Source organism: Puccinia triticina, chromosome 2A (assembly GCF_026914185.1).
Source record: "Puccinia triticina chromosome 2A, complete sequence".
Taxonomy (NCBI): Eukaryota; Fungi; Basidiomycota; class Pucciniomycetes; order Pucciniales; family Pucciniaceae; genus Puccinia; species Puccinia triticina.
In genome coordinates, this window is record NC_070559.1 from 7,015,699 (window position 1) to 7,042,571 (window position 26,873).

The 26,873-nt window shown below is 43.6% G+C and overlaps 5 protein-coding genes across 5 annotated transcripts; 2 read left to right on the forward strand and 3 right to left on the reverse strand.

The window, feature by feature from the left end:
• Window positions 1–1,882: 1,882 nt before the first annotated feature.
• PtA15_2A745 (uncharacterized protein) lies at window positions 1,883–2,394 on the forward strand (the record flags this gene model as incomplete). Its single annotated transcript, XM_053166797.1, has 2 exons — window positions 1,883–1,990; window positions 2,056–2,394. The coding sequence occupies 2 exons, from the start codon at window positions 1,883–1,885 to the stop codon at window positions 2,392–2,394; spliced, it is 447 nt and encodes a 148-aa protein (XP_053017983.1).
• Window positions 2,395–3,097: 703 nt separating this feature from the next.
• On the reverse strand, window positions 3,098–4,134 carry PtA15_2A746 (uncharacterized protein; the record flags this gene model as incomplete). The annotated part of the gene is made up of 4 exons (XM_053166798.1): window positions 3,098–3,471; window positions 3,534–3,723; window positions 3,841–3,956; window positions 4,038–4,134. The coding sequence occupies 4 exons, from the start codon at window positions 4,132–4,134 to the stop codon at window positions 3,098–3,100; spliced, it is 777 nt and encodes a 258-aa protein (XP_053017984.1).
• A 10,155-nt stretch (window positions 4,135–14,289) lies between these two features.
• On the reverse strand, window positions 14,290–16,541 carry PtA15_2A747 (uncharacterized protein; the record flags this gene model as incomplete). The annotated part of the gene is made up of 2 exons (XM_053166799.1): window positions 14,290–14,389; window positions 16,471–16,541. The coding sequence occupies 2 exons, from the start codon at window positions 16,539–16,541 to the stop codon at window positions 14,290–14,292; spliced, it is 171 nt and encodes a 56-aa protein (XP_053017985.1).
• Window positions 16,542–22,350: 5,809 nt separating this feature from the next.
• On the forward strand, window positions 22,351–23,914 carry PtA15_2A748 (uncharacterized protein; the record flags this gene model as incomplete). The annotated part of the gene is made up of 3 exons (XM_053166800.1): window positions 22,351–22,575; window positions 22,664–23,266; window positions 23,471–23,914. 3 exons carry the CDS (start codon window positions 22,351–22,353, stop codon window positions 23,912–23,914), a joined length of 1,272 nt encoding a protein of 423 aa, XP_053017986.1.
• An 849-nt stretch (window positions 23,915–24,763) lies between these two features.
• Window positions 24,764–26,037, reverse strand: PtA15_2A749 (uncharacterized protein; the record flags this gene model as incomplete). Its single annotated transcript, XM_053166801.1, has 3 exons — window positions 24,764–25,402; window positions 25,451–25,819; window positions 25,900–26,037. The coding sequence occupies 3 exons, from the start codon at window positions 26,035–26,037 to the stop codon at window positions 24,764–24,766; spliced, it is 1,146 nt and encodes a 381-aa protein (XP_053017987.1).
• Window positions 26,038–26,873: the final 836 nt, after the last annotated feature.

The window sequence follows — 26,873 nt, forward strand, 5'->3', positions numbered from 1 at the left end:
GGGGTCAGAAGACTGCATGCAGCTGCAAGGGGTGCATAAATGAGGCGGGGACATGTCAAATACAGAAGAAATGGGGTTGGTCCCCTGCATATGCAGTGGAGATAAGAGGGATAGAAAAGAGTATGTGTTTGGCTGGGGCTGAGTATGCGTATACCTGGGAAAGGTGACTTGAGGGGTGTGACAAATTAATGACTGAGGCTGGCCGTGTCCATGAGGGTCCAAGAGGGTGTAACTTCCAATCCTGCGGGGTTCCAGTGACACTTCCAGTGGTGACTAGGGGTAAAATTGGCCGTATAATCCATTTATGAGGTCTATCTGGTGGTATCTTGAGGCCTAGGGTGAGTAAATATATGTATGAGGAAAAACTTTTGATTTTTCACTTTTCCGTCTACCACACCGGCCTTTCCCCATCAAATAACAATGAAGTCAAAGCAATGCCTCCTTCTGGAAATCCATATGATATCCACTGCAAAAATAACTTGGTCAACTGCTTGCAGTTGACATGCAGGATACTCAAGCCAAGCTGCCATTGTAACTCCACATGAATGCAGAAGTGCCTTTCTTGGCACAGTCACTGTGCAAGGTGCACAGTGACTGTGCATTGAAGCTTGGGTTGAGTTAAACCTTGAGTAAGGCTGGTGTAACACCACAAGCTTCCTCAGAGTTGCCGCATGTCAACTGCTCACAGTTGACACAGTTTTTTTTGCAGTGATCGCTAGATCCAAAAGAGTTTCTGCCGCCCCTTATCCAACCAGCTCCTCTAGACACCCACGATCATCAAAACCCAAACCTGCCGCACCCAACAAAGGTGCTATTTCGTCCTTAAATTCACCGGATAAGGTACTTGTTCAGTGTGGCTTTGAGATAAGGGTTGGCGGTAAATTTCAGCCTAAGCTTTCCAAGCTCTGATCACCACACTGGATTGATATACGTAGCTTGAACTCTCACAATACCTTACTCTCTGATCTTTGCAAAAAATATGTTGGTCTAAACCTCGGTAAATGGGGAAAATTTTCTTCAGATCACTTTCAATTTTCTAAATTGGGCTCAAAGACATCTGGTGTTGAAAACCAGTTATTGTTCATCTCTCACCTTGAACAGAACAAATCTATTGATCTCATCTTCAATTAAAACTCTTATGAGAAGCATCACTTGAAAGAAGAAGATGAAGAAGATTGCCTTAGTGTCAGTAAAGATGGATCCGAACTAGGGACTCTTGATTCTATCACTTTTCTTGACCCCAAACCAAATTCCAGCTCTACCTGTCCTCCAAAAAATCCAACTAGCTCAATTGAAAACGTTAATGGAACCAAAACTCTAGCTGATAACAGCAGTAGTTTAATCACAAATCAGTCCAACAGTCTCAATTCGTATAGCGGGCAAGCAAACCCAGCTTTCTTGTCATTGGCAACATCTGCTTCTAATCAGTCTCATGAAATCCAACCAATTGTGATTCCAACAGCTGTCACACAAAGGTGCCCACCATGTGAGATTCAAATATTCATCATAACAAAAATTGGCACAAATAACTTATCAACACTCTTTTTACACTTAATTAGGGGTTTTAAAACCAATAATTGATCCATACAATCTCTCTTGGGATCACTTTGGTACACCAGATTTGTCAACACCTTTTACCAATCACAATGCAGAAGGTTGGATGGAGGGGATACGGCTTGAGCTTGATCCAAATGGTTTAGATACCTTTCGTCGACTAGTACATTATCAGGTTGATAATTTTGATGTTGTATCTCAAAGCGAACACAGAAGAATTATAATGGCCAAGCTTCTCGATACTCCAGAAATTCACTCTATGGTGGCAAAGTGCCGTACTAAGCGCGAACATCCTACTACAAGCTACCTGCCTTTTCCAATTTACCGAATGAGATCCTACGCTGCAGCCCGTCAATTCATGTATTTATTTACCAAATTGATCTTGACGTCTATCACTGCTACATCTGACCTCAAAAATATTGCAAGGGACTTACATGTATGCATTATTTTCCACTTGTTTATTTATGAATCAAGCTGATTGTTTCTTTCTGATTGCGGCAGATTGTGCAAGCCTTTCCAAAGTATCCAGATCCTCAAAACTCTGGCCAACCCTTCCAGAATTATCCGTTGATAGAAACTGAAGCAATTGCCAATTTTGAAGACAAACCCAAGAAGATCTTCTTTGTCAAGGAATACATTCCAGGACAATGGGAAACCTTCTTGGCTCCAGAAACCTTTGACACTAATTTGAACAATTATTCACCAGCAATCAATCATTTAATGGCGGCTTTTCAGCATTGGACGTACAACCACACCCATGGACAACTAACTGTTACCAACCTGAAGGGAGTTGTCCCACTTATGAGCAAGCCCAAAATAGTGGACTTAAACCCAGTGTAAGTTGACTTATTATTATACATTGTGATAAATTATTTACATCGAAACACTTTGCACCATTTTTTATAGTACTCATTGGTCTCAGTGGTCTCAAATTGAGCCAAATGTGTTCATGAATGATTTTCTTTTCAACCATGTCTGTTTGAGAGCATGCCGAGCACTAGATCTGCCAAGCTTGAAGCAAATCCCTTGGACTCCAGCCTCCAATCAAATCACATCCAAGTATCTGCTAAGCGCCGATGCATCTCCTGCAAATCAGGAAACTATGAACCCTTACTTAATTAACACTCAATAGACATAGAGTATTTGACACAGTTTTTCAATTATTTCACTCCAGTAGATTGCTATGTAAGTAGAAAGGAAACAAGTAATTCAGGATGACAAGTAGTTCAGAAATCATGATGGTTATAGAAAGAAAGTTGCTAGTAGTTTAACCAGTTTTCTTCTGGATCTTGTTTTGGTACCATTCCTCTTGGTTTGTTGTTTGCTTTTTCTTTTCCTCAGGAGACATCTTTTGAATTCCAACAGCTCTGGAAACAAGGGTATGAGAAATCTGCCACGAACAGCCTAGATGAGTTGTTGTCTTTGTTGTCTTGAGTTCAGCTGGTGGGCTGATGGTGTGATGAGAAATTTCGTTACTCTTCCATAAGACTTTGAGTATCCCAGGAGTCTTTCCAAAGACTATATTGCAGTCGTACTCAGGAAATCAGAGTGCATGACCACGTGCGTCAGCAGGGGGTAGGATGGGAGTACCAGTAGAAAAATTGATGTAGCTAAATAGGCCATAGGTGAAAAGATTTTTGTCCTTGTCACAGTGTGGTTTATTTGAAAAATCATTTGTTGTAACTATGACATTGGAAGCAAGGGGAGTTGGATCTTTATTGTAGCTATCCCAAGATTCATCTGACCAACTGGGTATACCAAACGCCTCCAAGGACTTCTTGTTCTGCTCAAAAGCTGCTTCGGAGAAATGGCGAAATTGATGAGCAATAAACTGGTTGTGCGCCAGTAGCTTTTTCAAGAGGGCCTTGTCCAATTCAATATGAGAAGGTTTGAGGGTCTTGCGGACTTTGTAAGTACCTGGAAAGAAATTCAAATCAGTACAACCACGTCATTCATTTATCAGAGTGTTGGTCATTTACCGGCACTTTTTCCTTTCTTGTATCCGCCACGGAAGCCAATCCCTGCCATTCTTCCGGAGAGCTTTTTGTTGTTCTTCAGGTTGGATTGATGGCCACTCAGGATATGGACGTCTTCGACTAGTTCACAAAGCTGATTATAGATTGAATCGGAGTGGTCTTGAGGATGATATTGAACGAGGAACAGAATCTTCTTAGCGCATCCACCAGCAGTAACAATCAAGTTTTTGGATTACGCAAAGGTTTGCAGCTCAATAGAGAAGGGTAATTTTTTGGGTTTGACACTCATTTGCAATACAAAGGGCTCAACAGAGCAAAAAAACGATTGGTTGAGCTGGAAGGTCTGCTTGAGGGTTTTCTTGGCTTGCTCAGAAAGTATTTGAGTTATTTCATCGGAGTAATCTAATTGATAAGAATCTACTTCATCTATCACAGTCTAATCATCAGAATCATGATCATTTGAGCTCCAGTTATTATTGCTATTACTTCCCTGGGCACCAAACTGACTCCCAGTTCCAGAAGTCATAGTACGAGTGTTATTACTCCACTGGGCACCAAACTGACCCCCAGGTTTGTAATTTATGAGCTTTTGAGTTTGAGTCATGAAGTATCAAGTAAAAATAGACTAAAGGAAAATAGAGGTTGATGGTCAATGGTTTTGATGCTAAAAGAAATTCAAGTTGAGTAAAGCAAAGACTTCTGGGTTGATGGGGGGAACAAAGAGAAAGACAAGAACTAATAGGAAAAGTCTTGCCTTTTAACATGCTCTCTGAGTGGCGAAGCAGGCATACAGCAAAATAAACCCTGTTTCAAGTCGCCTGAATACACCTTCTCCATCCGGCCAATGTTTATCAGTGCTGGTGCCATGGGCAGGAGACCAAAATGAACCCTGTTTCAAGTCGCCTGAATGAGTATCCATCAGGTGACTTGAAACATCATCTCCATCAGGCATATATATGGTTGTCAGCATCGGTGCGCACCCAAGTGCGCCACCAAAACAACCCCGTTTCAAGCCGCCTGAATCACCAGGAAAAAACAATGATCACTGGTCTGCGCAAGTGACATAATAAAGTACAAAGGCCCCTTTGTACTTTGCTATGTCACTTGTTGACAAGTGATAATTGTTTTTTCCTGGTGAATGGGTATCCATCAGTTGAATTGAGATACCATCTCCATCAGGCATGTGGTTGTTGGCATTGGTGCGCACCAAAGCGTGCAACCAAAACAACCCTGTTTCAAGTCGCCTGAATGGGTTATTTATCCATCAGTTGACTTGAGACACCATCTCCATCAGCATATGGTTGTTGGTGTTGGTGCGCACCCAAGTGCGCAACCAAAATACACCCTGTTTCAAGTCGCCTGAATGGGTCTCCATCAGGCTCTCCCTCAGGAGTATGGTTTTCCGCGCGAGTGCGCACCCAATCAGGCAACCAAAACAACCCTGTTTCAAGTTGCCTGAATGGGTTATATATCCATTCCGCATACCTCCCGCAACTTAGGCCCCTCCTGGGTCCAGGTTGTGGTGATATCACGGGAACTTCTCCCTACTAGGGTTTGGGAGAGGTTCTTTTCTCTTTCCTCACTTTTATTCTTACAAGCTCGGGGAGGCGTGATGGTTTTGCCATCGCGCTCCCCTAGGCCGGCCTGAACCCCTTTGGGGGGTTCCCAGTTGGCCGTGTGTGGTTCAGGGGGGGCTTTCAGGTCCCTTGAGCTCCCGACAACTCTTCAGATTCATCTCTGTGTCTCGGTGGCACGAGAGGGGTGAAAACCCCCAGGAGCAGAAGAAAAGGAGCACGCTCTTGGGGGATCGGTGCTAGACCCTTTCTGGTCTGGCGCACTTCCCTCGGTGTGCGATCTGTTGGGTGGGTGGGTGGTGTCGAAAAGAAAAGGCGTAGGAAACGTGAAGTGATGCTCGGTGCGATGGGATAGGTGAAAGGAGCTGGTGACCATAAGAGGCGAGTAGAAGATGTCTATCCACTCCTTCCTCCCATCGGGGCTCATCCCTGGGCCGCTCTCCAGCCCACGCGTCTCAGAGGCGTAAACACCTCCCACTGCTACCGTATCAACGGCTGTCTGGGTGTTGAGAAGAAGCTTGGGGCGCTTCTCCACGCCGACTGAGGCTTCCTTCCTGAGGGGGACTACGAAGGAGTTGGAGTCGCATCTCAAGGATAGTTGCTATGGGTTCCAGCCCATGGACAACGGGACCTCACTGCGCTCCGGTTCCCTCCCATCCATCAGTTGACTTGAAACACTGTTCATCAGGTAGATGGATGTTGATGCTGGTGAGCACCCAATCGGGCGTGCACCAAAATAAAACCTTTTTCAAGTTGCCTGCATGGGTCTACAACAGGTGACTTGGAAGACAGTATCTATCAGGCCGTTTTGCGTAGAAAGAATATGACGAGTCAAGCTATGGAGAAGGTTTGTATATCATCCAGTTTGGAAGTCATTAAATGCTGGAGAAAAAACATTCACTCCCCCAACCTCTGCCCCAAAATTAGCTTAAAACTGCCTTCCAACTGAGAATTATATTGACTGGTGTTTTGGATTCCTGAAAGCTACACATGTTTAAATTCTAAGGAGTAGAAACTAAATCATATAATAAGTTTGCATGTGCTGCAATTGTTTCTGAAGGATCATTGGTGGGATCTTCAATCCAAGCTGAGTCATAAAGATTTATGGAAGTTCTTAACAAAGAAAGTGTACTCCAGTCATTCTGAGTGTCTATTTTGGGAAAATCAAGTTCCATTTTGGTAATTAGAAGGTCCATCATTTCCCGGAACCACTCGGGGCAAGTCCAAAGAAGATCCTCTGCATCTGGATAAAATTCATTTTCTAGTTCGAGCACAGCAGAGAGTTCCACAGGTACAAGTCCATCCTCCGCATCGTAGTCTTCAGGATTTTTGTAACACACATTTGCACTACATCCACTGGGGAGCATGCTTTTTTTGTCGATACGCCTCTTGTATGAATTATAGTTATGGATCCATTTGTCCAGACTATCCTGCAAAAGAGGTACCCATAGGTAAACAAAAAGGAGACTTTTGCAGTGCAAAAAAATGATCAAACTCAGTTTCATAAAATATGAATAAAATAGTATAAGAGGTATACCGTATGAATACTTACTAATCAACAGGGTCTTGGGGGTCATATTTTCCACTTTCATCCGCTTCGTACAACTGATTTATAAGTTCAACGTTGTAATGTCGCATCAACTGAGACCAGAAGCATTCAATTTTTTGATTGTGTACACTTTTTGTATATTGGTGAGATTGATCGGGGTCCAGCTCATCAAGATTTCCGAATTGGCGCATAAGATTACTTTGGTGCCCGGTGTGGTGATCCAGATCTGTTGCGCGCAACAAAACTGCCAAAACCTTAACTCACAGCCTAAAATACTTGCATATGATAGAATATTATTAGAGAAATAGATTCTACATACAAACTTAACCCTAGTCACTCACTTCAACTACCCAGCTAGCTCTTTTAGTTTAGAAGTTAGTTACGATTATAGGTTTAGTACAGGCCATACCCAGGTGGAAAGTCATATAAATCATAAAAGGCATGCATATATATAGAAGAGTATAGTTAGATTTACTAGTTAGGCAGGCCTCCACTATTAGCTACAGATCACCTCACGCAACCTGCGCGTTGGAAACTGCATTGACTAGGCCTCCACTCAACAACTCAACAGATTTGCGCGGACCTTACATTGATGCATGCGGTCAGAAAGCCTCCACTTTGGCAGTGCAACCAACCTAGGCGGCCTTTGCCTTAAAAAGTACAAATCACACATTGTCATGCGGAACATCAGTTTAAGTTATGCACCCCTTGCAGAAGGCAGTGCAATCCACAGGGTCACCACCAGCAGAAATGCCTTGAGTGCAGCCCTCACCAGCAAAAATAACTCAGAAAGGAATATATAAGGAGGCCCTCCTCCCACCATTTTTCCAGGATCACCCAGGCACCCCAGCTCAGTGGTCACCAGTCATCATTTTTCCATCATCACGGAAGACATAGTCATCATACATTAACATAGAAATCTCATACCACACTCCATCACCATTTCCCTCTGCTAAAACCATTAAAAACCCAACAAAACATATTCTCACTTGATCTAGGGTGTTCAAAGTTGACTTGCATAAAATCATAAAACCATAAAATCATAAAATTCTAAGCTGAAAAAAATATGTTGCACCCAAGCACTCAAATTAGAGCAACATTTCTAGAATGGTACATATGAAATCATCACTTGAAAGTTTTATGATTTTATGATTTTATGCATTGAAAATTTTATGATTTCAACTTTGAACACCCTTATTATATTCTTTTCCCATCTTGCCATATAGAGGTTGTATAGGCATCTTGTACTTGTTAAAACTGATCTAGGTCTGATAGAGACTACTACATACAAGTTTTCTCCGTCATAAAAGTCACGCCACAACAATAAATAAATTTGTTGTCAGAATTCTGTAGTATAATAGAGGGGCAGGTCTTTCAAACCACCTGTAACAGTAGTATTACTTAGCTGGAATATCATATTGTTATTTCCCCCTCAAAGGACTGCCAACCCATCCCAAAGGAGTTCTCACATCTGGTGTCCCAACAGTGGCCACAACCTTCAAGAAGATCAGTAAATCATCATCAAGATCAACAACAAAGAACCTATAACGTACCGCGGCTAACCTCAAGAGGACGGTCGTGACAGGAGCACCCTAGGACTTCAATTTGGAAAAATCTGAAAATCACTTTCTGCGGATCAGATACAGCACAGGCCTCCCAGACAAGAGGTTAAACTGTCTAGAATTCTGTACAAAAGTACTATCAAAATCATCCAGAGTGCTTCTCATTCAGGTTTCCAAGAGTTCACATTACATTCATCCAATTTCAATACATTGTGGCAGGAAACAAGCTCTCTCTTTGGCTGGTTCAATCACATTTTTTAAAACAGTGAACTATCTTGCGCTTGTAAAACTCAACTTTTGTTCATAATTAGTAAACATTAGAATTAATACACAAAGTAGAGAAGAATACATACAAAGGATAATTATGGTAGATGTCACTTGCGATAAAACAGCAGATAGAATTGGGAAAGTTTCATGTATTAGCAGGGTTTTTTTTGCGGCTTCTTTTGGCCAGGACCTAGCGGACAAGATCTTACGACTGCAAGGGTTTTTATGTACAACAGTGTTGGTGCCGATAGCGGGGAAGAACAGTCATCAATGGATTCAATCACGGGGAAAAGAATAGCCAACTATGGTGCTATTTGTTTATATATTCAAGGATAAACGGGGGATCGTGGAATCAAATGATTGGCCTACGCGCAAATGCTTGACAACACAACCTTGGATATTCAGTAGCAGAAAGCTTACACAAGAAACAAGGACATAGGGGGGAAGAGACCGGCAACGATGGAGCTGCTTTTTTATATTCAAAGATCAGCTGAGGACAGCTTGGATAGATTGTTGATGACGCAGGCTAGGATAGGCTAACAACAATGCAGAGTGTATAATCGGCCTATGCACGAATGGCTGACAACGCAGGGGAGAAGTTTTGGCATCGAGCAAATAGAGCAGATTTGTCTTGAGGGAGCTGAGAATGGATGCGCGCGGAGGATTGGTGCTTCGGCGGACAACGGTTTTTTTGGTATTCAATATCTTTTAGTTTGATTCTGCAAGGGTGGAGGTCAATCAATCGCGGAGTACTTGGCCATACGGGCGGTTGAAGCAAGCTGAGACGTTTGGCAATAAGCAAGCGTGGCCGCGGTTACGAGGTGGAGGCACTGCTTGTACATAACCATCAATTCAAAAAGTTCAAAATTAGTAAGACGGCAGGAACAAGAACAAAGGAAAAAGGAAAAAGGGAGAATAAAAGGGACGATCATCGGCGGAGCCGTTGGGCGTACCGGTGGCTGTCGGGCGAGGTGCAGCATCCTTGGCATCGATCGGGACTTGACGAAGATCGGAGGGCCAGCAAGGGCATCACAGGCCCGTATCAGCAAGTCATGAGGGGGTTTCACAAGTGTTGTGACACTCGGAACAGCAAACAGAAGCGCGCCCGGCTTTTGCGAAAAGATGCTAGCTCAGCGCAGTGTCTATCAGAAGAACAAAGTGGACAATTGAGGGGTCCTGCATGACCATAAACTGCAATTTTCAAGCAAAACCCAGGGTCCTGCAAGACCATAAACTGCAAATTTTCAAGCAAAACCCAGGGTCCTGCAAGACCATAAACTGCAATTTCAAGCAAAACCCAAGGTCCTGCAAGACTATAAACTGCAAATTTTCAAGCAAAACCCAGGGTCCTGCAAGACCATAAACTGCAATTTCAAGCAAAACCCAAGGTCCTGAAAGACCATAAACTGCAACATTCAACAAAAACCCAAGGTCCTGCAAGACCATAAACTGCAAAATTTCAAGCAAAACCCAGGGTCCTGCATGACCATAAACTGCAACTTGAAAGAATCCCTAGGTCCTGCATGACCCTAAGCTGCAGTGTCAAGAGGAAGACAGATCAGCAGCTCACCTATATCACGTGATTTCAAAACTTAACATCAATTTTGGTTGGAAATATCAATAAGTCACGGTGCAGGAATCATACATGAAGATACAATGGACAACAAGAGGTACTGAATCACTTCTTTTGGATAAAATATGTATAACAAGCAAGAAATTCAGATAAGATCACTGGAAGATCAAATAAAATGAGGAAGGCACACAAGAAAATACAAGAGTAGTACTAGCACAAGCAATAACAACAAGGAATATGAAGAAGAGTTTTGCCAAGAAAGCAAGTTCAGGACTGGATAGGAAATTTTTAGGAAGTGGATGAAGAAGGAAGAAATTACTGTTTAGACAGGGTATCCTAGCTTTATTTTCTGGACTATGTGGATTATCAAATGGAAGGAGGTGGAAACATAGGAAAGAATTTAAATGGGTGTAATATTGGATGACATCACCCTTTCGTTAGTAGAGAAAATAGAGGTATAGTTAGGCCTTAAAAGGAGTACAATGTGACGGAAGGAAAGAGTTATTTAGAAATACATAGGAATACAGGAAGCCAGTTGGAGGGAAGTTAATCAAGAGGGTTTAACTCATCAACTGGGGGACATATGTTATACTTTTGTCGGGAATCATCAACCACATCCCTTTTCTTTGGGTCAACGACAGGAGTACAGAGTATACTCGGAGGGCGTTAAAATCCTTTGATTTGGGAGTGGCAGGGGGGAATAGGTTTACATAGGACATACATATACTAGATTTTGAGATAAAGAAAGGATGTTTAGATCAGAAGATACAATACCGATTTGGAGTTGACTCAATGCAACACAAATAGCCAATCGGAAAAACACAAGGAACAGGAAAGAAGGCACGGAAACTTGTACAAAATTGTCAAGGACTTACAACAACATCAGTGGACTAGAAATTTCTTAGCGGGAAGGACTCAACAGTTTTGTTGCTTGCTTAGGAATGCTGTGGACAGCATTAATTTGGGGGGGGGATGTGGTGATCCAGATCTGTTGCGCGCAACAAAACTGCCAAAAACTCAACTCACAGCCTAAAATACTTGCATGTGATAGAATATTATTAGAGAAATAGATTCTACATACAAACTTAACCCTAGTCACTCACTTCAACTACCCAGCTAGCTCTTTTAGTTTAGAAGTTAGTTACGATTATAGGTTTAGTACAGGCCATACCCAGGTGGAAAGTCATATAAATCATAAAAGGCATGCATATATATAGAAGAGTATAGTTAGATTTACTAGTTAGGCAGGCCTCCACTATTAGCTACAGATCACCTCACGCAACCTGCGCATTGGAAACTGCATTGACTAGGCTTCCACTCAACAACTCAACAGATTTGCGCGGACCTTACATTGATGCATGCGGTCAGAAAGCCTCCACTTTGGCAGTGCAACCAACCTAGGCGGCCTTTGCCTTAAAAAGTACAAATCACACATTGTCATGCGGAATAAGGTTGCGACCCGGGCCTCCGGGTTTGGTATAATTTTTGGAGGGATCTTGACAAGGACCTGAAATGAGTTTTAGTGTGCGGGTTAGATCTGCCCAACAATGATGAAGCTTATGTGAAAAGAACTCTAACCTGAAATGAGTTTTAGTGTGCGGGTTAGATCTGCCCAACAATGATGAAGCTTATGTGAAAAGAACCTAATAAGATTCAATGATGTTCAGAGTGAAGTGGGAACGGCACGACAATAATATGAGTCAAAACAAGTAAAGGGTTTTTCCCTTTCTTTAGTTGATGAATTGATTGATTGATTGACTAAAGAAAGGGAAAAACCGCGCGAGGGACTTGGCTTCGAGTTTTGACTGAGATGCTGACGTGGCTTCATATTGAATACATGTATGCATAGTTGCGCTGATTGAATCTTGAATTTGCAGAATTCAATAGCCTCCCTCAATCAGAGCAACTATCATTAAGACCTATCAGCTTTTTGAGTTTGTTGAATGGTTTCTTGCCAAGGTTTTTGGTGAATATGTCGGCTATCATTTCAGTGGTTTTGCAGTGTTCTAGTTTGATAAATCCTTGATTGACTTTCTCTCGAATCCAATGGAACTCAATTTCAATGTGCTTCGATCTTCCATGAAAAATCGGGTTACTAGCCAAATAGATTGAACTCAGATTGTCGCTCTTGAGTGTGATTGGAAGGTCAACAATGAGATGTAACTCTTTCATCAATTTACATAGCCACATGATTCCTTGTCCCGCTGTGGGGACTACTCCGTGGGATAGAGATAGCTGTGGAGGGGATGAGTGCGTGAAAAGGCTGCCCTCCGGGTAAAATGCTAAAGAGTAGAGGACACCAATAGAGTAATGAAACTCAAGAAAAGGTGTGGCGCAGAAGATCAAGAAGATATCAGGGTAAGGTGATGAAATGGTGAAGTAAGTAATGCTCTCCCACAGAATGGTTACTGGATGTTGAGCAGGCAAGATGATATAATTGTCAAGGCAGAATGGCTACTGTAATTGACTATAAGGTAACTATGAGACTATATAACTATTGATCAACTACTGTCTGATGAGCTGATGGCGGACAAAAGTGTGGACAAAGGGGCAGTTTATATAGACAATCTGGGGGGCGGTTGACTTGTGGTTGTGGGAAAACTGAAACAGTGAAAAACTTCAATCAAGGAGAAGTGTAAGAGAAATGAACAAAAGGGATGAGGCGCATGAAGATGAGACAAGTACTAATCCCAAAGTAGGTGCATTAGTGTGAAACCAAGAGACAAGGAAAGGGCTGTTGAGTTGATTACCAATGTGGATTGATGTTTGATGCATGTCTGGATTTGGCGATGATGGAGTGTTTGATGTTGAGGCGCCTGGGTCCTGTGTCTGGTGTTCCGTGTTGTTGTCCTGAGTGGTTGGTTGCCCTGATAGTTGATTCCTGGAGCCTGCGGAGAGTGAAGGTGCTTTTGATGAGGCTCACCACACCGCTTCAGTGGTTGCGCGGTATTCTGCTTCTGTTGAAGATAGGGCAACTGTTTGTTGAAGACAACTTCTCCAGCTAATTGCGCCGCCGAGGTACTTGAAGATATATCCGGTGGTTGATCTTCGACTAGAAAAATCTCCTGCCCAGTCGGCGTCACTTGCGCAATCCAGTTTATTCCAGTCTTGCTGTCCGGTGAGATTTTCAATGTTTTTCGCGTTGTAGGTGATAACTTGATGTTTTGTGGCCTTGAGGTACCTTAGGACATGCATGAATGCGTCACAGTGTTTCTGATTGGGCTTCTATAAATGCCGAGAGAGTGCGCCTACTGCAAAGCTGATGTCGGGTCGAGTACACAGTGAAAGGTACATAATGGATCCAACAGCGCTTCGATAGCGTGTGTTGTACTTGAGGAACTCTTCGGATTCTTCGTTGGTAGATTTGATAAGGTGGGTGTTTGGTGAAAAGGGGGTGCTGGCAGGTTTGCAACCGGACATATTGAATCTTTCTAGGACAGCAGTGATCATTGCTTGTTGATGTATTTCGTATCCACCATCATTTGTCTTGTTGATTTCAATTCCAACGACCCGTCGCGCTATCCCGAGATCTTCCATAGCCCATCTTGCCTTGATTTCTAGCTTGACCTTTTCGATTTCATTTCCAGTGATTAACATGTCATCGACATGCAAATATATGACTGATGTGAATTCTTCTCCTTTCCTAATGAACACACATTCATCTCCATAAGTCTTCTCAAAACCAATTTCCTTGAGATACTTTTCCACTTCAATATTCCACAGTCTTGCCAATTGTGTTAGTCCATATATTGATTTATTCAGCTTCCAAACTCTTCCACTTCCGTCATTGAAGCCTTTGGGTTGATCCAGATAAATTTCCTCATCTAGATTGCTATTCAAGAATGCCGCCACTGCGTCCATCTGTTCAATCTCCCATCCGAATTTGGCGGCCATAGCAATAATTAAACGTGGTGATGCCAGTTTCCCAGTTGGCGAAAATGTATCTCCGTAATCTTCCCCTTCTACTTGTGTGTATCCCTTAGCGACGTATCTGGCCTTATATTTCTTGATTTCTCCATCTGTTTTAAACTTGATCTTAAACACCCAACGTCCCTTGATCAATTTCTTGTCCAACGGCCGAAAATCTAACTCATAGACACCCTTATCCTCCATGTTCTGGATTTCCTTCTCACACACACGTACCCACATCATTTTCACCGGTGAGTTCTCGACGTCTTTGAATTTCTTTGGCTCAAACTTGGGATCTAGACTTGTGACATTCATGCTTATCGGACTAGTTAGTGTTGTCCAGCGAGTAGATAGATATGATCAATGAGGCATAGCTCCAATCCGTGTTGATCTTCTGATTGGAAGTCTGGTCGTTCTTCTGCTTTCTGGGTGAGCACTGAGTGGCGTTTCAGTTTGAGGGGTAGTTGTTTCTTCTCCCGAGGGATCCTGATCGTTTTCTGGAGTGTCTTCAATAAGCGTTTCTTCTTGAAACGGGTTTTCATGTTGTTCATCACCTTTCTCGGGAAAACTTTCTTCATTGAAGGTTACGTCATGGGTGACGGTGATCCGTTCGTTATTGTAATCAAAAATCTTGTAGTTCTTGTTAAAATCATTGAATCCAACAAGGAAACCCCTGCGAGCCGTTGGACTAATTTTGCTGTCTCTGATCTCCTTACGGTTGTGTATGTAAGACATGCAACCAAAAGTTCTGATATAGTAAATGTTGGGTTTGTGACCATACCATAGCTCATACGGTGTCTCATTGGTGCTCTTTTGGGATTTGGTGTATATGCGATTTTGAATGAATACCGCTGATTGGCATGCTAGACTCCAGAAACGTGAAGGTGTGCCGCTATGAATCATCAGAGACCGAGCCTTGGTGACTATTGTCCTCATACTTCGCTCAACTATTGAGTTCTGTTGTGGTGTGTACGGCGCAGTAGTATTTTTGACAATCCCTAGCTCATCACAGTACGGCCCCAGCAACGAGTTGATGAACTCACTTCCACCATCAGTTGTAATCATCTTGACTTTTCTATCCCAGTGTCTCTCGGCTCTTGTTATGAACAAGTTGATTGCTTCAAAAACTTCTTCCTTGGTTTTAGTCTTAAGAAAGTAAATAAAAGTCATTTGGGTGGATTCATCGATTGCAAGCATAAAATAGTTGTAGTTGTATATACAAGGTATTTGGATGATGCCGCTGAGATCAATGTGAACGTTATCTAGCGGTTTACAACCTTTTGGACTAGTGCCTGAGAACGGGAGTCGAGTTGATTTTGAGACCTTACATGTGTCACAGTTGGATATTTTATCATGCTTGATGCCCGTGGTTTTGGTCAGATAATCGTCATTTAGATGGCCTAGTCGATTGTGCAGAGTTTCAGATTCAGTTAGATTAGTTTCATTTCTTGATGTTGAGTCTTGAATGGGAGTACTGACCGGTTCAATCTTGACAATCATCAAGAAATTTTCAAAACGTCCTCTGAGAAAAACTTCGTCATCAATGACCACCTTGAAACGTTCGGAGTTCTTCGGGTCCAGTTTGATCGTGGCTCCTTGTTTTTGCAAAGCTCCGGCGGCAATAAGATTGTGACGTAGACCAGGAACAAATAACGAGTTCATCAATTTAAAACTGGGAAAATTTTGTCCCTTCAAGAAGACAGTTCCCACTCCTTCGATAGGGAGCTCCTGAGATCCAGCTGTTCCAACGGATGCTTGATCGAGTTCGGGTTTCTTCATTTCAGATTGGTCAAAAAATTGATTCAATTGGAACATGTGCTGAGACGCGCCTGAGTCCCATATAGCCTCCCTGATTGATTTGACGAAGTTAGCTTCTGAACCAAAAGTAATGAAGGCCCAGAGCTTCTTCTTCTCAGTGTTACTAGCAGTTGGAGTCGAACTAGAGGTTTGAACATCCTTTTCTTGATCATTTTGACTAGGGCCTTCAACATGATTAGCGGACTTCTTTGCTCGTAGCTTGTCGAACCAAGCTTTCTTTGCGGCTGCGTTCTCGGGTCTACAGAAACATTTTGAGGCATTATGTGGACCTTGACACACCTCGAGGGTACATTTCTTCCTGATCTCGGTGTTGTTTGCAGAGTTGAGGTTGCTTGATCTGTCAATAGGCCCGGATGTTTCTTTGAATTGTGAGCTGTCTTGTTCGTATTGTCGTAACTCAGCAATAATTTTCCTAGTGGTGAGGGGGACAACAGTCCTGATCAGGTGTCTGACTTCATTGTAGTGAGATACATGAATGGAGCTAAGCAATCTTTGGGCCATAGTGGAATTGTCGATTTGCCCGCCCCGATTGACGATGTCGCTCTTGAGTCTCATGAAGGCGTCAACATGGTCTGAAATGCTTGTGTTTGATTTTTGTTTAAGCTGATTGATTTTAGTTTGAATAAGGAATATCGCTGCTTGGTTTTTGCTTTGGTGATAATCCTTGATCAAAATCCATAGTATGTACGGACTCGATTGAGGGTATTGAACGTCTTCCTCGTACGCTACTCTGAATCTTTGAGAGTTTTCTTCATCCATTCTTCCAAATAGGAACTCAACCACGCATCATTTTTTGACGAGTTCAAAATCACCCTGTACTTCAGCTTCTTCATTGTTTAGAATCAACTCAGCTAGACCTAACAATCTCAGATTGCCAACGATTTGAGTTGACCAATTAGGAAAATTTGAGTCGTTAAGAGGGCTTGTTATTTTTATTCGAGAAAGTGCGTTTGAAATGGCAAGAGCGTGATCTTGGGCTTCTTTGAAATTCTTTTGGGATTGAATTTTCTCTTGCTTCTCAGCAAGCGCTGCTCGGGCTTTTTCGGTCTTATTGATCGCAGTAGTAGGTCGAGTTGATTTCTCTTGGGGCTCGGCATTTGGGGATTTTTGGATGTGGCTTTCCAATGGGTCACTCATTTTCAGAATTTATCAATATTAACCTTGAACGACTCTCGCTACCATATAACTTTTGGAGGGATCTTGACAAGGACCTGAAATGAGTTTTGGTGTGCGGGTGAGATCTGCCCAACAATGATGAAGCTTGTGTGAAAAGAACTCTAACCTGAAATGAGTTTTAGTGTGCGGGTTGGATCTGCCCGACGATGATGAAGCTTATGTGAAAAGAACCTAATAAGATTCGATGATGTTCGGAGTGAAGTGGGAACGGCACAACAATAATATGAGTCAAAACAAGTAAAGGGTTTTTCCCTTTCTTTAGTTGATGAATTGATTGATTGATTGACTAAAGAAAGGGAAAAACCGCGCGAGGGACTTGGCTTTGAGTTTTGACTGAGATGCTGACGTGGCTTCATATTGAATACATGTATGTATAGTTGCGCTGATTGAATCTTGAATTTGCAGAATTCAATATTTGGGTACGGCTCTCCCAAGATCCGAACCCAACATATCCGGCTCTGATGCCGGGTATCCGTCGGATCTCTTGCTTTTTTTGGAATTTGCGCTACTTGACGTGAATGTGGGATCCCTGATCATCCCTGGACCACCCATCGCGCAATTTCTCTTTTCCAATGCCTGCAAAACGCCCCGTTGAAGAAGTGGAAACCAGCTCTGACTCAGATATCGAACAAATCACGGCTCCTGCAAAGACTCAAGACACCAGCAAGAAAAGCTGGGTCTGGCAGTATTTCAATACAACAACAAGTGAAGGTGTTTGTCACAATGTTTGTCAGGTCAACAAGAATCCTGGTGGCGGTAATGTGTGCCTTGTAAAGCTTGTGGTTGACAGGAAAGGATCAACAAAGAGTATGGCGAATCACTTGGACTGCGTTCATCATATATACGAAGGAAAGTCAAATGCGGGTGTGATCACCAAGTTCTTACAGAAGGGGAAAGGACCCAAAAAGCTTGATTGTGAATCCTTGACCTCTGCTGTTGCTCGCTTTTTTATTAACTGCAACATCCCATTCCACGACATTGACAATGAAGACTTTAGAGAACTTCTTCAACTTGCCAATCCAGAAACAACCCAATTTCTATGCGGAAAAGATATTCTTGCTGCCTTCATACGGAAATCTTTTGCACAAGGACAACAAGTTATCCAACAGCAATTCCACAAACTCGACTCTAGAATAAGTCTGACATGTGACACTTGGACGTCTCCTAGCAACTTATCTATACTTGGAGTTACTGCGCACTGGATCACCAAAGACTTTTTACTCAAGTCAATGGTCTTAGCTGCGGTACCAATCAAAGGCAGCCACGCTTGGATTAACCTTGGAAGTCACCTAGTCAATGTACTTGAGGCTTTTGGCATATCTGATAAGATCTTCTGTATCACGGCCGATAACGCGTTGAACAACGGGACGATGGGGACCCATTTGGACACAGCAATCTCTTTCAACTCAAAGGAACACATGCTTGGTTGTATGGCCCATGTGATCAATCTTGCCGCTCAAGCTGGAATAAAAGCTTTTTCCAAACCACCACCAGCGCCACCTGCAAGTATGTCGGGGATTCTAAACAATTGACCATCTCCAGATGAAGTCTCTAGTATTGTCTCACGCATCGGTGGCTTTGCAACCTTTCTAAAGCGCTCGCCACAAAAGTCAGCAGCCTTTGACGGAATTGTCAAAGGTATCATCGGAAAAAAACTCTTGATGATTCAAGATGTTTCCACTCGATGGAATTCAACTTTTTCCATGCTTGAAAGGGCATTGAAACTTTGCGCTTGCATAAAAATCTTTTGCAAAACAAACAACTTGAACAAAAAATACGGCCTCTCTTCTAGCGAATGGAAGACAGTCCAACAGATTTGCAATTTCTTGGAACCTCTCAATGAAGCGACAGAAACGGTCTTGCCCGATAAAACCACCTCACTTGTCTTTGGAGCACCGGTATACATCTGTTTAATACAAAGGCTTGATGAGGTAAGCCTTTTCACAGTTCATTTCAAGTTTCAACTTCATTGCTCTTTCTTTTACTAACTTGGTGTTTTGGTCTAATTGCAAAACAGGCGCGTACACAGTATGACGCTGAGGGACTCATTCCAGCAGCCCAAGACATGCTCAATAAGCTGATGGGTTATTTCTACGCTGCAATGGAAAAACCGGTCTATCTCTGCTTGATCCGCGTATTAAAACACACACACTCACTCCTGAAGCCCTCGAGTTGCTGAAGCTGAGCAAGCAATTCATTCTTTGGCAGTTTAAGCAAGAAGCCGAGAAATTTACTCTTGATAACTACAACAAAGACAAGGACCAGCATAACGACGAGAAGATCCCTAGAAACACCTTGAAAGCTAGTATTTTCAAAAAAAACAAAAAAAACAAGTCTCTTCACTTGATGAAGAGATCAAAGTCTATCTTAACTTGGAATGCAAGGATGAATCGTGTGATCCCCTCAATTATTGGAAGGCAAATAGCGAGCAGTTCCCCACTCTTGGGAACATGGCAAGGACGTAGCTCGCGGCACCTGCTTCGAGCGCTCCGACCAAGTGAGCTTTCTCTTTAGGTTGCTACATACAAGACTATACACGCAATCGACTCACTGCCAGCAATCTGGAGGCACTGATCTGCTTGAAAAGCTGGCTTGCTCGGGATGTTACCTACTTTTTTGTCTACCTCGTGCCTCCACCTGCGTACCCAGGTATCTGATCGGATACCGGATGGCTAAAAATGCATCCGTGACCCGACCCGACCCGGTATCCGATTGGGTAGCGCCGAATTATCGGGGTTTGGGTCGCAACCTTAATGCGGAACATCAGTTTAAGTTATGCACCCCTTACAGAAGGCAGTGCAATCCACAGGGTCACCACCAGCAGAAATGCCTCGAGTGCAGCCCTCACCAGCAAAAATAACTCAGAAAAGAATATATAAGGAGGCCCTCCTCCTACCATTTTTCCAGGATCACCCAGGCACCCCAGCTCAGTGGTCACCAGTCATCATTTTGCCATCATCACGGAAGACACAGTCATCATACATTAACATAGAAATCTCATACCACACTCCATCATCATTTCCCTCTGCTGAAACCATTAAAAACCCAACAAAACATATTCTCACTTGATTATATTCTTTTCCCATCTCGCCATATAGAGGTTGTATACGCATCTTGTACTTGTTAAAACTGATCTAGGTCTGATAGAGACTACTACATACAAGTTTTCTTCGTCATAAAAGTCAAGCCAAAACAATAAATAAATTTGTTGTCAGAATTCTGTAGTATAATAGAGGGGCAGGTCTTTCAAACCACCCGTAACAGTAGTATTACTTAGCTGGAATATCATATTGTTATTTCCCCCTCAAAGGACTGCCAACCCATCCCAAAGGAGTTCTCACACCGGCAAGATGAATCGTCTCACCACCCCAATCAGTGGTTGTCAGTTGAGGGATACCCTCTTTTTTTACTATTTGAAGAAAGTAATATCTGATGTGTCAAGGATTGTTATTTGTAGTGTGGACAAAGAGTCCCAAGATCTTACGACTCCAGGCATTGATAAAGCCATACAAGGTGATTCCAAACTTCTTCAATTTGTCGTGACCGTCCGAAGACCACATAAAATTTGGACCGACAACCTTGAAAACACGCCGCTTGAGAACCCTCTTTGACCTCTGTTTGACTCCTTCTGGATCCAATAAGCGATTTATGGCGGCAACTGTTCCACTACAGGGTGTATAAATATTATTCTTGTCAGATTGGTTCATGAGACAAGTTGTATCAAAACATTCATATGTGACACTCTTACTAATGGATGTTAATTTCATACTTTGTCTGAAGCAGTTGCTTCAGCTTCCTATAACCAGCATTACGTCCTTCAGGTGTTTAATGAATTCTTTTGATGCATTCAATTACAACATCAATTCCTTTGTCATTGTCACTTCCTACATCCTCCTTCCAACGCGTAAGATCCATTTCCCAAATTTTTGTTCCATTGTTTTTTGACCATGGACGTAACCGTGCTTTGTGCTGAGAAGGTGATGAATTTGAGAATATGGCAGTCCCTGATGGAAGTATCGCCGAATTTCTCCTTTGAGCTGGGTTGTCTGTTGAAGTGCATGGCGGGTTGACCCCCATTCAGCTTTGTGTCGGGTCAAGGTGCGTTCATGGACAGTTATAGAGTAAACATCTTTCAAGTGGTTAATTATTTGATTAGTAGTGCTTCCTGAATTAATTAAATCCTCAACAATGGGTTTGAATTCTTCCCCAAAATCAGCCATGGTTGTACTAGTAGCTACAAATCTCTGTTTCAAACGTAAAAAATAAGGGTTCAGTGATATGTAATCTTTTGTGAAGAGTATAACATTTGCTAGACAAATATCACCGACCAAACCATTTACATAGCAACTTTTCTTCATACAACACATATTCCCAAGACTTTGATGCTACCCAAAGCAAAGGTTCTATTACCGGCCTGTGTATTCCTTCCACTGTTGCAGCGCTATTTCTTCTATGTACAGGGCTATGCATCTGTTGCGTCACCTAGCCTCTGTTACAGGCATGTATGTGCCATGTGACTACCTTGGAATCATTCTCTCCGGCCTTTGGCTACCCATGTGTCACTAGCGCCCAGGCAGATTCATTTGGCCGGTATGACTGGGGAATCACATGCCATTTCTGTTGAATATGGCCTTTTCGGCAGTGGAATCAACATTTGACTGCTGGATTCCAGCTTCAGAGAGCGGCAATCAAAATTATAAAAAAGAAAACTAAATTTGGAAAATCACCTGATGTTGGCCGTCAAGTCGGTCCAGTGCCTCCATACATATATCATGCAAACATGCAACTTTATTTGCAGGGGCTGTCAAACGCTTCCCTGTAAAAAAGGTGTGTATGGCAGTATGTCACATTGAAGATGTCTGTCCCTGCAAAATTTGGCTCAGCTCTAGGTCTGGAAGGCTTTCCCAGATTGACGGGAAGTCCTTCTGCTGATTTGAATGAAAAGTTTCAAATGTGAACGGATATTTACATATTGTGTTTTCACAAATGCTTGGACGGATCTGCATTTTTTTTGAAATTTTGGATCCATCAAAATATCACACAAGCAGTTTTGGACTCCAGTTTTGTCTCCCAACTTAAGATGATCCACCTGCATGGGATTTCCCATCATGCAGCATCTGACTCCTGTGGATTTTCAAGACACATCAAACAAGCACGAAAGGACTAGTGCGGATTTTCAAGCCACAATCAAACAAGCCCAAATCCACACGATCATGTCAGGCCCCACGACCATGTCCCATTGCCCCATCCGTCCACATTGACTAACCGGGCCACACCGTATTGACCAACCGACCAGGTTGACACCGATACCGGTATATAATAGACTCCGCCCGTTTTCCTTCTCACGAACCACTCTCCAGCGCGATTCCCAACATTCAATCACCAACCAACCATGTCAACAACAAATATTGATCAATTGATTGACCCTCTCCTTGGTGATGATGCTTCAGTCCATGGTTCTCTCCCCACCTATACGCAAGTGATAACTGACCACCCCGCGGCTACTAAGCAAAAAAGTCTTGTCAAGAAACCCGCCGCAGCCAGCAAGAAAAGAAAAATCTCCAAACCAAAAGAGGCGGAGCGCACCCCAGCCAGTGAACATGATGCAAAAGACGAGGTGGGCAATTTTTTTTGTTGTTTTTCTTTGGGACTTGATTGGGGAAAATGATCTGACCAGATGCAATGCCATGCCACTGAGATTATAGGTTCAAATTGTCAATTGTGACACGGGTTTCAGATTCTATGTGTTGGACCGATTGAAGAAAGGCAAAAAGACATGGGTCGTAATCGCCTCTGAAGAATCTTTCAACATTCCGATCACTGCGAGTCCAAAAGACCAGGCAACCACTTATGCTGACTTTTTCGCTACACTCTCAGCCCACTGCGAAGCGGTCGAGCCAAACACCGGTCGGATTGTCTCCGAATATGTGGAGAAAAAAAAAGATGATATTGTTTGGACGGTCTTGATCCCCCGGGTTCCTGGTTTTATGAAGGGCAAGCCGTTTGTTCTTAAAAACAAGGAGGGCTACAACAAGTGGATCGAGTCGCTTGAAGAGAACAAGAGTGATGTGACGAGTTTATTCCTCAAAATGAAGAACCCTACTTCGCAGGCGAAGCGAGCACACAACGCTGAGGTCCTAGCTAAGGAAGCAATCCGTACCAAGACAAAGAGGATGGTGATCGAGGCCAAGGAAGCCAAGCGAGCGGATGACCTGAAGTCGGGCAAGCGCGATCTTGACGAGGACAACGATGATCTTGATGATCTCGATGATAACGAAGATACAGATTGTGATGCGGTGAAACTGATGGTGCGGAAACTGTATGCAACTCACCCTGCAAACACCCAGTACGACCAAGGACTTCCAGTCTACGTCAACCCCGCCGATCCCACTTTATTCATTCCCTTGACCCACGGGAATACTCAGATATGGGCCAAAGCCATTGTGAGCCATATCATTATTATTTTGTCTTTGATTGATTGGTTCAACAAGCGCTCATTTATTTGCATTTAGATACAATCTAAAAGAGGTGTTTCGCTTCAATCTCCGCCAAACGAACTACGGTATGAAAAAGTCTCCGCCAAACGGAACTCGTCCAAGGCAAATGCTGCAGCAATTCGAGGCGGAGCTCAATCAAACTGCGGTGGCTGCTGCAATTCATTGCAACACCAGCATCAAACTCTCGCGCACAATCCAGTTAGCTCTGACGGTCCTTGTCCTCAACCAGGCCCCAACGCGGGGATTGATAAATATGTCAAGTTTATTGGTTTGCGACAACCGGCTAGGATTTCGGAAATCCTGGTGGAGAACGATATGACCAACTATAAGACCTTCCGATCTCAAAACTTGGATAAAAATTTGCTAAAAGACATTGGATTGACTGTTGGTGTAGTCACTCAGCTTGTTGATAATGTCCCTAAGTTTGAAAGGCACCTAGCCAGACAAGAACAACACTGACTCAAAACCTGTGTGCGAACTGCTCTCATTTTTCCTCCCTCGATCTCTTGCTGTTTCCTATCTTGTGTCCGCGTCTTGCTGTTTCCTATCTTGTGTCCGCGGCCCCACACCTGCCTCATTGTTGCGCATGTCCAAGCCTGCTTTTCTTCCCTCAGTACCTCAGTCTTTCTGCCTGATCCTTGAGTCCGAGCTGCCTGTGTTTTCCTCCCGCACCACCTGAGTCTGTCTGTGTCCGAGCAACCTGCCTTTTGTGACTAGAAATTGAATGACTGCCGTTTCCACCGATTCCGCGCAAGCTGAAAACATTACAGACCATGCGCATTTGGTTTGGCCCATTGGCCGTAAATAATTTGAACTTGCTGTCTTTGATAAGGTGCGCAGACCACATGGGTTGTTTATGAATTCCCACATGCTACAGCGCAAGTCTTTGCAAGCATTTGTTTTGCTTGCTCGTTAATTCTGAAGGGGTATGTGTACTCCCAAGCGTGCGGATGGCTTTAGCTTAGCTAATACGCTAAAGTGCTGTTCGGGAAAGGGCAAATTTATTCCCCGGCTTAGGTGTTGTTTTCAGAATGGGGGAGTTGTGGCGTGCAAAGCTGACAAGTAATTTTGCAGACTCAGAGACAAGTAATTTTGCAGACACAGACAGATAGGCAGACCAACAAAGATATATTGAGATATAGGTTTGTTTTGAATTGAGTACTCGTCTCACAACTATTCAGGTAGACAGGCATAAATACAAACTCAGAATGACTGTGTAGGTTTGTTTCTAGTTGATTGGAGACTTTCCTGACGACTATTCGGATAGTTAGTTGGACAAACAAACTGACACGGGACAGAATGACTGTGTTAAAGGTGGGAGCTAGCTGGTGGGGAAAAAACGCAACGGTTATGATCGAGGTCATCGACATACTCCTCTAATCTGGGCACACCCTCCCAGAGTGAGCGTGCCGCCCCAATGGAGAAACCGAGGGCCATTAGATCGTCCTTGTCAGAGCTCCGGAAGAAAGACCAGTGAGTTATTTTGTGTTTCTTGAGGAGTTTGCAAGTGTCCATGTCGTTTGTATCGATGTGGGCAACCCACAAGTACGTCTCCATATTTATTTGTTCCATGGCGCGTCGCGCGGGGCCCATTGGAACTCTGGGCACTTTGGCAGAGCTTTGCGAAGTGGTTGTCTTTGCTTCGAAAGGAATTGGAGCAGTGATTTTAGGCAGAAAGAGGCGCTTTGGAAGGTCGACGATTTCAATGTCGCTACCGTAGTCGATGGGGGTGTGTGCATTTTTGCGTTGATGCTTGGCAATATGCCCTTCAGCGCGATGGCTGGCATCGGAAGTGTTGTCTGTGCTCGCCAACTCGTCCACGTCGGAAGAATCACGATTGTTGGCCACTGAGGCGAGGGTCCTCTGGTAGGTTTGGGTCAGCAGCATTTTTGGCGGCCCCCCAGGAATAACACTATTGTGGGCATCTTCAGTCAACGTCCACGTGTACTACCATCCAAACAAAGAGGTCAGTGCTTCAGTCAAGAGCTAGCTCACCTTCATTTCAGATGGATCATCACGTGGGTCCTCCATAATCAATTGAAACTTGACATCCTCCGGGTGCGCCTCATAAGCCGCCGCGCCAAAGCCCAAAAAGTCAAGGTGGCCTTGGAGAAGAAAACCATGAGGAGGCCCATATTTCGGATGGCCGGAAATCGACCCAAACCAGCTGATCTCCTTGCCCTGGTTGGCCTTTTGCATAGCGGGGAGGAGCGCCAAACACTTTTGAGATAAGAAATCTAAAGCACCGTTGTGGAATTCCTTCCAGTGCATTGATTGGATGTGAGCCAACCAGGGTAACATCCAAGCCTTGGAAGACACTTTGGTCCACTTGATAAGACTTTCTGGTGCACCAACCAGCTCGATCTTCAAGAATCAAATGCAGCTTATGTCAATAACAATTGGTCGTGTATTTATCTGTAACTATTGGTATATTGATGACTAACCGATTGCTCATTCTTCAAGAACAGAAGGCAGCAAATGTCAATTGGGACCATACGAGTAGGAAAGGTGGTGTCTACAACGTTGTTTTCATTCTGTTGAGTCTCTTCGCAGAGGATATAATCTGGATGGCCGGGGAACATGGTGTTTTGGTGGCGGAGGTAATGTACGTGAATCTTTGGTAGAATAATGCTTCTGATTGAGCGGTGGAGAATGTATCAGGCTGGCTGGCTGGCTAAGGGCAGGACGAGTGCCTACTCACACATATAAGGCAAAAAGCAAAGACAGCGACTAGCCGCTGTGGGTCAGGGCATTGGGCATATTGATGCCAAGTTAACTTTGTCAGTCGTCTGACGACTGTCATGTCGTAACATCTGTGGTGGAGATTGAGATTGTGTGCTTGCTGGTTGGTTGTTTTTTAGACCGACCAGCCCACGGTGTCATCATATTTATCCCACATATCGGGACAGTGGGCTTTGCATTGGTGATGCCCATAAAATCTTAAAAGTAGATAGACCAACCAGCCCTCAGTGTTGTCATATCTCACATATCGGGACAGTGGGCTTGGCTCCACATTGTTGACGAGAGAAGCTTCCAAGCACGCGGGTGCAAGGTCGGTACCCGGGTGTTTTTTGACCCTAGCAATCCGCTACCACATCCGGAACCTCCTGTGTGTTCCGGCAGGCAGCCTTTTGCACCATTGGGACTGTTTGGTTTGTCTCTTAGGAGGGGGGGGGCAACAAGACTCGGGCTCACAACAGAAATGTGGCCCAACGGATTGTACGTGTGGTTTGAAATAGAGCTTGGTTGCATGGGTTGGTTGTTCAGAAGCACGATGAGCTCTAGCTAGCTAAAATCGGACGGATAAAAGAGGACGGTAGCAGGGATGAACCCCCAAAAACGATGACCTAGATCAAAGAGGACGGTACCAGGAAATAAGAGTGGAGTAAAAGGGAAGCAGAGTGGCCTTTCAGATTTC